Source organism: Cinclus cinclus, chromosome 5, assembly GCF_963662255.1.
Source record: "Cinclus cinclus chromosome 5, bCinCin1.1, whole genome shotgun sequence".
In the NCBI taxonomy this organism is placed as follows: domain Eukaryota; kingdom Metazoa; phylum Chordata; class Aves; order Passeriformes; family Cinclidae; genus Cinclus; species Cinclus cinclus.
In genome coordinates this window covers 26,564,226-26,577,000 of record NC_085050.1, presented here as the reverse complement: position 1 = coordinate 26,577,000, position 12,775 = coordinate 26,564,226, and the positions used below count along the sequence as shown (strand labels likewise).

The window sequence follows — 12,775 nt, the reverse complement described above, 5'->3', positions numbered from 1 at the left end:
GAAGTACCGAATGCCATGTTTTACCCTAAGATCTGGTTGATTTTTTTTTTTTAATTTCTAATTCTGTGACTTCATATTCTTGTAAAAATAACAGTTCTTAAGTTAGTTTTCAAAGTATCAGTTAAGGTACTTTTGTCTCAATTGTCTCTCATTGTTCTGTGAATAATGTACTGCATGCTAAGTAGTTTCTTATGGTGTCAGATGAGTAGTGGTTCAAGACCTAATAAAATTGTAAAGCCTGTCATATTTGTCTCATACCTCATCTACTTTGCACTTCACTACTATGAAACAGTTAGCAGATGGAGGTGAAACACAGAACCCTGTGCAGTCATGGGAAACAGAAAAATACGTTGGCAGTATGTTTGATGAAATTATGGTTGGCACATGGGTGCAGGACTATTTGGCAAACCTTACTGTTTCTTTTAAGAAGAGAGTGGGGTGACATTAGTCTTTCTGTGTGCCTGGATTTTTTTTTAATAAAGTTTTAATTTTTTCATTATTTTTAAATCAGCTTTTTTTTTGGTAAAAAATAAACCAAAACACTGAAATATAAGCATGGGGCCAAGTCTCCTTCTGTGTCTTGTTGTGATTAGAACTGAAGATAATTCTTTAAAATTTAAAAGTAAACACAAGTGTTGCTGTTGCAGAAGTTCTGTAAATAAGTAATTTCATTATTTGTATTATTTCCTAATGTCAGACTGCAAAGCTTACATAAACTTCAATATGAAGTCTTTTTGTCTTAATAAAAGTATAAAGAAAAGCTTGTGTTAATAAGATCTTCCTCTAGACAATTTCAATGATGTTCACAGTAGTTAGGAGTAAACACTGATGTGCAGATAAACATTTTTGAAGTTTTGAAACAAAGGTTTAGTGAAAATCTGTGCTGTTACTAATTTTTTGTTCTGTTTAAATCAAGAGAGAATGATTCTGAGTTAAAGGCTTAAAAACTTAAATAACATTTACTTGCGCATATACTGGCAACTGGTATTGTTTTGAGGGCTTTCACAACTAACTTTACTTGTTCATTTTCTGGAATTTGTAGTGGTAGCAATTGAGTTTCTAATGTCTCTAAACAAACAACTTTTATACCAAGCCAACCAAATTGTCCAGAAAAGGTGCAAATGCTTCTTCCGGTTTTTGAGTACCTGTGGGTCAGTTCTCATAAAGTTATATCAAAAGTCCTTCTCTGTAGAAATAAGCTGATTAAAAAGAAAAGAAATATCTATACACACAGACATGCATTTTTTTAAAGTATCAGTTATGAGTGTTGATGCAACTTCCTGAAAAGAAATAATTGTATTGCCATCTTCTGTTCTCTGCTAAAATTTATTTAGTGGGATTTTTTCAGCTAAACACCAGAATTTTTATGCTCACTAAGCTTTCTTTATTTTTTGCTGATATTGAGTTTTATTGTATCATCTCAGTCTTGAAAGTAAATATTTTGATTTTTGAATTGGAAGGGTTTTTAAAAAAAAAAAAAACCCACTGTACAGCAGACTATCCATTTGTGATAATCAAGATGTGGCTAACACGGGAGCAGGTCTCCTAAGCCACTTTGTATCTGGGTGTAAAAATACTTCAAGTTCAGAAAATGACATTCACTGCAATTGCTGTTCTTTATATCTGTGGGGATGCAAAATTGAAAATAAGATAGAAATTGCTGTAATTTCTGCTGTGATATCTTCATTTTGTAGGGTGCATCAGCCACAAGGACTGTGTTTTATATCAAGGAAGAGTTGATGAGTGTGTGTTGAGATGCTGATTCTGGCATGCAGGGGGAACACACAGTGCCTGCACTTTGGTCCTGGTGTGTAGTGATACCCACTAAGTAATATACTTTGTGTGTCTGACAATCACAGAAAGGATTTTTAGAATTTGCTTATGTTTAAAAAGAAGAGGGAACAAAAAGTGGCTCAAAGCGTTGTAGAAGTAAAGGAGCGAAGTGTCACTGAGAAAGCCTGTGCCAAAGGATTTAAACCAAAGATAAAATACGTGCTGGTATGCTTGCAACATCTGTGGGTGTAAAACTTGAGGTGGAACATGGCAATTCACTACAACTGTGTGGGCTGCCCAATGCTTTTTTTCCAAAGTCTAATTGTGTAGCCTCTTCATTCAGTCTGGTGCAGGATGACTTGTTACACAAGGGACTTGGTGAATTACATATGTACATACTCATACATCATCATGTTTTCCATCCCTATTTAATTGCTTACCACCCAAAATGAAAGTTAGGATATTCTCAGCTGCAGAAGTCTTCCAGAAATCATAAGAGAAATAATAAGTCCTGTGAATAGTGTACCAAAGAAGAACAATGACTTCCTTCTCTCTGGGGCAGTGTGCCGAGAACACAATGAAGTGTTTCAGTGTCTCAGAACATATGTCGTAGGGCTAAATGAGGACATGCATAAGCCACCTGACATTCCTTTGGGAATGTTATTTTTAAGACAAACAAGTTGATTCATTTCTGTGAGAAGTTTAAAGTGTTCTGGAGATAATTCAACCAAATTTGTAGATTTCAAGTCCTTTTGCAGTCGCAGTGAATTACTGTTTCCAAGGATTACTGGGTTTTAAGGGTTGGAGACTGTTTGGGAGTCAGCCTGGACTCTGTATTTATTAACTTGGTGGAAGTGGTAAAAACTAAGTAATAAAATCCAACCCCTATGCATATTTACTCAGGATTTTGAGGAGTATTTGGTAAACTCTGGTACGTCAGTATTAAATGAACAAGTTTTATATTGATGACAACCCCTGGGAAGCTTAATTCTGGAAGATGAGATTTCACTTGTTTATTCAGTCTTTTTTTTAAAAAAATTGCTTTAATATTTGGGAGGGCAATCAGAGTGTGTTGTTAGACCGTGGCAAGAAATGGTTGTTACTTTTTGTGCATACTGATTTAACAATCAGAAGAGGGAAAACCGAAAGATAGAATATACAAAGAAGGGAACAATCACTTGAAGGGTCATAACATTTAAATACAAAGTTCTGAAGGACAGAAAAGAAAAAAAATACCAATTCACGTTGAAACACCTAAACTATATATTTGTCAAAGCCTTCAGGATGTATTTGAAAACATGAAACTGTAGATGGTCTAGGAGTCATAAATCATAACTAGGGTCCTATTTAAACATCTGGATTTAGGTGCTTAGAACTGAAAATCTTGATGACTATATTAGACTGCTTAAGTTATATTTGTCCCACCAAATTGATTAGCTTTTATTTGTTTTAAGGCATGTAAAAGAATTTCAAAAGAATAGTCAACAGAACTGATATTTAAGCATGGTTTTCATTTTGTAATAGACGCTTAAGGCTTATTAGGAAGGAAAGCTAAAATAGCATATGGCACTTCTGTGAATATAATCAGTCTCTATAGGAGCACTGTTAGAACAAGGATTTATTGATACCATATACATCTAGTTATTGGGGGTTGGTTCTCTCCCTTTTCCCTCTGTGGAATTTTCCCCATTGTCATGCTAAGGTACCTGTTGACTGGGTCCTGGTGACAAGGTGGAGGGGAGGGAAGAGGGAAACCCCTCGATATCCAAACATCCAGAAGAGGAAGCGGAAGGCTCTGGCTCTCCCCATTTCCCCCGCCGAGTTCGGATGAGAAGGACGATCGCTGCCTCTGTCCCATCCCTGCCATCCCAGCGCCAGGAGCCATCCTCACTGCTGTCAGACCCTGCCCTGCTGCCTTCTCTCTGTAACCTGCCACCATCCAGCACTCTGCTGAGCACTGGGACCCACACCGTGAGCGGAGAGCTCTCTCTCCATCTCTCTCTCCCCCTGGGACAGCTCTGCCATCACCCCCAGCCCTCCTGCAGCTCTGCGGGACCCGCCCGCCCCCAGCACCGGGAACTGCAGCTCAGGGAAAAGGTGCCTGCAGCCAAAAAACACTGGGACTGAGTTACTGTTCTGTTTGTGGGTAATTTCATAGCTGTTGTTGTTCTTGTTTGTCTTGTTAGATATACTAGTAAAGAGCTGTTATTCCTACCCCCATATCTTTGCCTGAGAGCTCCCTTAATTTCAAAATCATAATAATCTCTAGGAAGGAAGGATCATATTTTTCAGTCCAAAGGGAAGCTTCTGCTTTCCTTAGCAAACACCTGTCTTTCAAACCAGGACACTAGTGATAGACAGTAAACTGCTTTTGGGATAACTAACTCGATGCTATAGCTGATGGGACTTAAGCCAAATTGGGTTAGATGTTCAAGCTCACATGGCAAGTGCTAGTTGAGTAGTAAATAGGGGCCAGCTTTATTTGTTCTGGGTATATGCCTGTATTCCAGAATTTGCTAAACGTTGACGTAGTTGTCACCCTTGTATATGGCTCCATGAAAGCCACTGCAATACATAAGGCAGGTTCTGCCTCCCTTAAGGTCTTGAGAAGTACTAGAAAGCCTATGACAGACAGGGAAGAGTGGCTGACTTCCATTGTTCTGCCTGTGTTCTGCACGTGTTGTTGAGGTGGCAGGAGGAATGGGAGTCAGTAAGGGTCGATCAGTGCTGTGGGGACAGGCAGCAGGAGGCTGCCACTGCCTTGTGGCAGCATACTTTGGGGTGTACTTCAGGGACTGCTCAGACTCCCCAAAGGGACTTAGCCTGGCATTGCTCTAGTGGGGACATGCTGTTTGTATTCATATCTGTGACCATGGGGTTGTCTGGGTACTGGTGTTTCTGCCACGAAAAAGGGAGAGGCCCCAGAACAGATGGGCTCGCATTTGTGGGAGATGAGCATGCGCTGTTAGAATTAAGCCTGAGACATCTGCTTTCAGTCTGCTGTAAGGTTTAGAGCTCTTCATGTCCAGAGCCTTATTCTGGAGAAGCCAGCCAAACAGCATCTCATACTGGCCTACTTTCCTTCTCTCCAAAGAGCTAGGGATTAGCTGATGTTCTTATTTTCTTTATTAACAGTTTAAGGGCTGAATGACTTTAGAAGTAATCTAAATACAAGTTGAGATTAAATTATTTTCCTGTCACTTGTTGTTAAAGATTTTTATTGAGGCTTCCCAAAAAGTACAAAAGAATTTTGAGTTAATAACAACATCTGGAAATCACACTAACAAGAAGACGTAAGGGGCATCATCTGTTCTGCTAAATTGCTCTCAGTCAGTTTGTCAAATATCCAGCTCCCTTAGCAGCACAGTTTCCCAGTTGGCTTTGTGGAGTACAAACACTTTCTACATTCCTCACAAGTATCCAGCATTGCTACTGGGAGAGATAGGTCTGTGTTGCTTAGACTGTGGACAAGGGAAACAATTTATCTGGATTTCTTCAGCCCTCTACTGACTTGAAAAATCTCATCTGTGAACGTAAGCGTGCCAAGATTGTTTCTTTTTCTTGGTTCTTTCAAGTGGAAAATGGACCTCAGCAAACGGATTCCAGCCAGTGAAGCTCTGTGTTCTTGCACAAAACTGAACAAAGTTAAAAGCTGTGTGTATTTGGCGGTTCCTGCAGTCTTGGAAGAGCATACACTGATTTACTCAGTTGGTCGCTGTACTTTCCTCTTTACTTGTTTCCTTGTCCCTATGGAGATAATTAACTAAGTTTTATATGAAAAAAATAAGGCCTGGATGCTTGGAACAGTGCATTGATAATTCTGACCTTTGTTCTTTAGACACCTTGTTCATCCATAAATTTTTATGGGATGCATAAGTGCTTTCGGATTCTGAATTTTAAAAAATTACTTCTACCAGTACACGTGTCTTGAAAAATAGTAATATTCTTGAAGCAATGCCTTCATTGCACTACATAGACTGCAGCATTAGTTTCAAATGGAAAAAAAGTCATGCTGGTAAATTGTTCTTAATTTCTGCAAATGTGGTTTGTCCAGTTGACTTTTTGTTTTAGCTGTTAGGGTGAAAGTATTTTTCTTCCACTCAGTCTACTCTTACTACTCAAACATAGATTTTTGACAGACCTTTAATATGAGTTGCTGGTAATTTCTGCCACAGTATGTCTATTTTGAGTGATCTGCTTTTCCAGTAACAAAAATACTTCTTCCCTTCAGACTAATTGGGCATGTCCTAATTTGTACACGTATTATGAACTGTGTATATTTGTACAGTCAAACATCAAAAATGTTGATATTCAGTGCTACTATTTTCATATTTACCAACAAATTATTTATTCAACTGATCATTAAAAGAACAAAACCAAAACCTAGCAACACCTTCTGTAATTGAAAAGCAGGCAAAATTGATCTGCAGTTCTTTTGGGATTTGCTGTAAGTTCTAGAAAGTTGGAGGTAGAATTCAACCAATATGTTGACAAATTAATTATGATATGAATAAAGGATTGAAGGGGGCCATTTGCATTGAATTAAGTCTTGTGAACACTTATGCAGCTGCTCATTAGACACTCATCAAACTTCACCTTAGAATAAGTGACATTTATTGGCCTCCACTCTTGCCTCCACTGCTGGAAGACTGATTGATACAGTGATGTTTCTTAATGTCTTGTGTAAATATATTCACATATTACTTATCCCCATTGGTTGTGGTAGCAATATTGAACTTTCATGTAAATATTTTTTATGCATTCAGAAAGACCTTGTTTTTTTCCAGCTGGTACAGGGAGCCAATATAAGCCAGAAATTTCTGTCTTTCCTAGCTTTAGTTCTCTGTCATCCTAATTGTATAGTAACCTCTCTGTGCATGCATCACAGTTTTCAGTTAAACTTCCAGGAATGGGAGTGATTTGAACTGCGCAGAGTGCTCCTGGAGGGAGAGGCTTTGTATTGAGGCATTTCTATGGCCCTGATTTTACTACAACTGTCACATGAAAGGAATTGCACCCGCTCTTGTACAGTGAAGAAGCCTAGACATTATTTCCTTCTTCCGTCATTTCCAGGTTTTAACTCCACATTTACAGCTCTTGCCCTAGCCTCAAAACACATCATTTTTATACTCTTCAATTTCATCCCACTTACATTTTTCCAATACTCAAAGCAATCCAGCTCTGCTGGCTGTTCTTTCTCCTTATTCACGACGTTCCACAAGCTTCTGACAGCACCTGTTTTAGCACCATTTATTACCAAAAATTTGTACTATAGATATGTACAAGCACACAGAAGAACACTCTTATTTTACCTTTCCTTTTTATATCCTAGTACTTCTCTCTTGCGTATTACCTGCCATCTGGTTTTGAGTGTTTCTTAAGTTATCTTACAATTCTTTTAATCTTAGTCTTTTCCCACAAAAATATGATTATGGCACAATTAATGCTATGTAAAATCCATGTGAATTGTAATTAATTTCTTAATTAGTTATGTATCAGTTTGACATGATGTTCTTTGATAAATGTTCTTTGTATTTTATCCCTTTTTTAGGTGTGATGTAAGATATTTTTTTCTTGGACATTTGTCCTGAAGCTTTTCACACTCTTGATGTCAGCTGAATAAGGTAGCTAATTCACCATTTCATTGACACAAATGTTAGTTTTCTATTTTCCTAGGCGAGTCTAGTCTCTGTCTTACTTTTTATCTTCCATTTGTCAGAGTACTAAAAGACAGGGTTGCTTCATCACGCTGATGTTCAGTGTTCCTTGGATGGGACAGGTCCCTCAGTAGTGAGATTGGTCACTAGTCTGTCATGTTTCTGTTACTTCTGTAATATCCAGTCTCATTCCCTACACTATTATTTCGTTCTGTTTCCCAAGATTATTTCTTTAGTGCGCAAATATGTTAATTGTGCCAAACTAGCCATTCATTGTTTTGTAGCTGAATTAGTATCCAAACATCATCAGTCTGCTTTTCTTCCCTGCTCCCCATCCTCCTATATTCTGTTAACTTTTGGGTTTCACTGTGATTTCCCAGTGATTACCTACTGATTTTATCCTCTCTTTTATACTTATGAAGAGGCATGAGGCTTCAAAGTGTTGGGGTGATTTGTGTTGTTGTTGAGGTTTGTAGTTGTTTTTATCTGTGGGGGTATTGGTTTTTGTTTTGTTTTAATGTTGCTTTCAGTAGATGTTGTTTTTTCAAGTCCTGTATTGGCATTTAATGTAGTTTACAGAGTTTGGGATAAATGTACCTGCTTCACACATTCTTCTTGATAACTGTTAATGGCAAAGGTTAGTTCTTAGACAATATATAATTCCTGGCATTTTTGCAAAAAGGTTATCAGTATTTTAAAGTCTTCTAACAGTGGTTGAAGTCAAGCTTTTCCTTTCTACATCCAGGAACTTAAAAACTATCAAGTGCTTTGTCAGCATAATATATTTCTCTCAAGAAATATCAGGCTATGATATTCACTTCTGACTATGGGACTTTTGACTGTGCATGGATCCAGAGTTTGGAGCAGTGTGTGGCTGTGATGGGGCAGGAAAAAGAGAGCAGGACAAGATGCTTGCACTAAAGTCTTCTTGCCAGTAGTTGCCATATTCTGCCTATGCTCAAAATATGCGTTAAGAGAATAAAATGACAGTTGAGACATGATGTGTTTGAAATAGATCTCCTCTTGATTTCTTAGGAATCTGCCACAGTGGGCTATCTGCCACACTGCAGTGAAATGACTTGAAACAACAGAGGGACTTTAAAAATCCAAAGGGCTGGTAGGGTTGAAATTAGATTAATGTCAGTCTGTCGTGCTGATATTTCTCTCTGTGAGCAAGCAGCAGGGAAGATGATGAGGATTTAGGCCTCAGGAAAAGTCATTTAATTGTTGATTACCACCAATTACTTTCCCAAATTCCTTTCCTAAGCTACTGGAATACTAGAACGCTGGAACTATATTTATCAGCCAGCTGTCCAGGGAGATTGCTGTGTAGAAGTTGGCTGGAGCTCTCAGACCCTGGATATGAGTGGTTCTATGGGTATTGTAAATATCACAGATGAGATGCTGCACTCCTTAATGCCAGTAGAAGTTTTGTTAATGACTTGTAAGGTCAGGATTTTCCTTAAACTTACATATGCGCTGGACTTTCTTTTGGTGTTATTCTGAGGGTGGGAAAGAATTTGATTGTTTATCTAAAATGGTGCTGAATGGATCTCAAACTGATCCAGTGCTGCATCTGGATTCACTTTCACAAGGAACAATGTGGAACAAAACTCTTGTTGTTTTTTTTTTTTTAATTGAAATCAGAAGTCTTGAAAGCCCTCCTATTTTTCTCAGTTGTATGAGGGGAGGGCTGGCAACTGCATGTTTTCTCAATTGAAGCAAGTTATCAGATTTTGAATATGCTACAATATATTAGGACTGCTCTGGGTAATAATGCAGTCATTATCAAAGCTATGCTGCAAGGCATCATGGACTGACATTTTCAAATCACCGTGTAAATCTGCCTGACACAGCTTTAAAAGAAATAAAACAAGACTGAAAGCTCCAGTGTTTAGTCTAAAAACACACATGGCCATGGTTGCTGTTTTAGCCTACGTGGGCTAACTGTGGAAGCCTTTTGTCAGCCCTCTGGCCTGAGTGGTGTCAGCTTGATTTGTCTATTAATTTGCTGACTTTTCGGTTTGATGCTTTCCATTAAAATTCACATAAAGAGCCTGTGTGTTTTCGCTTTATTTAGCAGCTTTCCCAAATCTAAATGCTCTTCCAAAGACCGCCCTTGCTATCACTGAAACTAAGAGGAAGAGCATTCAACATTTATTTGCTGTTGGAATCATTTATTTGCCATTTATATGAAACTGAAAGGATGAAGGCAGATGGGGAGCCTTGTTAAGTGATGATATAACCAAACACAAGAGAAGAAACACAGTGGCAATTTTACAAGATTTTTCCCTTATGGAAAAATTCTGACTGAAATGATCAGTGTTGTAAGCTATGAACCACTTAGCATCGGGACACTCTCATGTCTTCCTGGCACCAAAGATTGTCCTATTTAAGTCAAAGGATCCTGCTCACTCTGTGTCATATATTCCTGCTTTTTATGTCTGGTTTGCTTGAGGAAGATGACTTGTAACTGGCAGAGGCTTCCAGGAACCAGCCCTGGACTTGATTGCAGTCCAGACTTGCAACTGGGATGATGTTTTGACACCATTTTTGCCTATCTGTTGATGGCATGTATAACTGCCTGTGACGATTTTCTTGGGATAAATGAGCTGCCTTCCTTCCTGAAGGAGATCCCTTCCAAAATATAAATTCCTTGAGCAGTTCAGCTGGCATTTTGTTGTTGGATGGAAGAGCAGCGAATCCTGTAGTGTTGATCTGGCCCAAATGGTGCCCGTCATGCTCTTTAATAAGGAGAGATCTACAGGACCATGTGTGGGCACTGGGGTGTTTATTTTCAAACAGCTGGTGAAATCATGTTGTGGTTACTGCATGTCAGAAACTTAACAGTCACACCTTGCAAGTGTCCCTTCCAAGAACAGCTCCAGAAATCAATTCCTTGTGTCACTAACATTATACCTATTTCTTGAGTCAAGACTCATCAAAAAATGCACCCTCAGGAAGTGGTGAAAAGATCTGAGTTTGCTGTAAGGTAAAAGGCTTGCAAATTCCCATTGGACTTCTGGTAAAGACAGAAAGATTGTTTAGAAGTAGTCATCAAATATTATTTCCCTAGCTGAAGTGAATGTCCCTCTTTGGCTAAAAACAAAAGTATTATCCTTTATGCGTCTGTTGTGCATTGTTAAAAACCTGCTGTATTACATACCTCGAGGCACAATTCATGAATCATATAAGTCGTTGTCCTGACCTGTTGCCACAGCTGAAGCTCCCAAAGATTGCAGCAAAGCTAAGAACAAGCCCATGGTGGAGAGGCCTCTAAAGTTCTCTATAGCATTTTCACTGTATTCTTAAAAATTCAGTTTTGCATTTGTTGCCACTGAATGCTGTGTCCTGTTTTCCTTTCTACAGGCAGAGTCACCCCAGAACAGCTTAGCTCATACATTCAGCTTTTCAGAAACAATCTTAAAGCTTTGGAGAACCACTGTGGTCTTCTACAGCTTGTGCTGGCCACGGTCCAGACTTTGAAACACCCCCAGACTTCCAAATGGGACAATTTCCTTGCCTTTGAGAGATTACTTCTACAGGTACACATTATGTTTAATGTTTTGATTTTCCATTGCATTCTGCAGCTTGTATTTGTTTATGAAGAAGTGTGCTGGGATGTCTTTCTACAGAGCTGTTCCTCATTACCAAATGGGTAAAAGGAATGGGAACCTACATATTTATTTTATATAGCTGTGTCTAAGAAATTTTATAAACAAAAGAGTAGGCATTAAAGATGAAGTATATAAGGAATCTGAATTGGATGACAGTTTTGCATTTATATGAAGTTTCAAGAAGATATAACTTCTGGCATTGCATAGGATTGTTGTTGTTGTTGTTGTTGTTATTATTATTATTATTATTACTATTATTATATGTTTCTTGAGGTAACGTACTGAATCAAATGCAGAGTGGAGTTTGTTACTATGTAAGTGCGAAACTTGTGTAATTTGCTGAGTAGATGAAAAAATAGCTGGAAATTCCACGCACCAAGAGAGTGAGGTTTCTCTTGTTCACAGCTGTCATCTACCCTCATTTTTTCCCATCTCCACATTTTTTATGGCATCCTGTTTGTGACCACAGTATTATTTACATACGATTTTCTATCACATTTGGATTGCTCTCAGGATATTAAAAGTTAGTGGTATATTGAACTCTATCCTACTAACCTTTGGAGATGTACCAAACAAAGGAGGAGCTTTTTCTAAGAACCCAGTAAAGCTGATTTCTGCTGAAGTTCACAGAAAGCTCGAAACATTTTTTTCCTGTACTGTCTCTTCTGCCATTTTATTGTTTTAACCATCTTCCAAAACCCTAGCAAGAGACATGTCTGGATGAATGAACTCCTAATGAAGTTAGAGTCAGCCTTAAATGAGTGAAAACCAGATACCTCTCTAAAAACCAGGTGTCTAGAGCAACCAAACAATTTGATTCTCCCCATGATCTCTGGCAACAGGGTACAGTCCCTGGTGCTTCAAGAAGAATATGCCCACACTTCATAGCTTTGTAGTCAATGACTTTCTGCAAGGTTTGGAGAGCAGAAAACTGCTAAACTTAGATAGTAGCATGCTCTTGTCTAAATTAATTTTCAAAATTATTGTCTGTTGTTAAGACTGAAATATTTTGAAGGATCATAGGCAACTTTATTTATTAAAAAAAAACAAAAAACACCACACCTCAGGTAAAAACTCATTCCAGCCATTCTTATTTTTCGAAGTTTTCTTTCATCTCTTTAGTTTTTCTGCAGAGGATGGGACTGACAGCCCATAGTTCCCTTCTCTCTCCCACGGTGAGTCATGTCACATAGCTCTTCTCAGAGGCTGGCTAAGTTCCACCTTAAAACCAATTCAGCTTTCGAATTAAAATAAAACTGCAAGCTCAGCATTGTTTTCACAACAACAGCCAGCTGCCTATATAAAAGCCATGCAGTAAATCAGCAGGGAGTGGAAAAACAGAGGTGAGGAACAACCAAACTATATATTTCATAAAAAAGAAATGTTTAACAAGCACTCTCATAATCGTAGGTGGCTTTGGATTATACCCTCTGCCTTCCACCCATCATATTAAGGTAAACTGTGTTAGCCAAAGCAAACTTTCTAGGCTAACATTTGTAACTGTTCCTTAAGCACATACTTATTTTCAGTAGTTCAAACAACAGTTATTTTGAATTACATAGACTCTATTTTGAAGACAAAATCTGACATGGATTATCTGCTTCTGAGCACATGGCCTGTCTTTGAGCCCCTGTTGTCAGGGGTTTGTAGGGAGAGCAAAGTGTTGAGACCCAGAAGACATTAGGGATATTTTTACTTTAACAAAAAATCAACCAGGACATTACTTTG

General features: G+C 38.3%; 1 protein-coding gene across 1 annotated transcript in view; it reads left to right on the top strand.

The window, feature by feature from the left end:
• Window positions 1-12,775, top strand: part of SCFD2 (sec1 family domain containing 2) — a 186,124-nt gene that overhangs the window by 38,519 nt on the left and 134,830 nt on the right. The window contains exon 4 of the mRNA XM_062492778.1: window positions 10,800-10,975. Within this exon, the coding sequence (XP_062348762.1) occupies window positions 10,800-10,975 (176 nt within the window). The remainder of the gene's footprint in view (window positions 1-10,799; window positions 10,976-12,775) is intronic.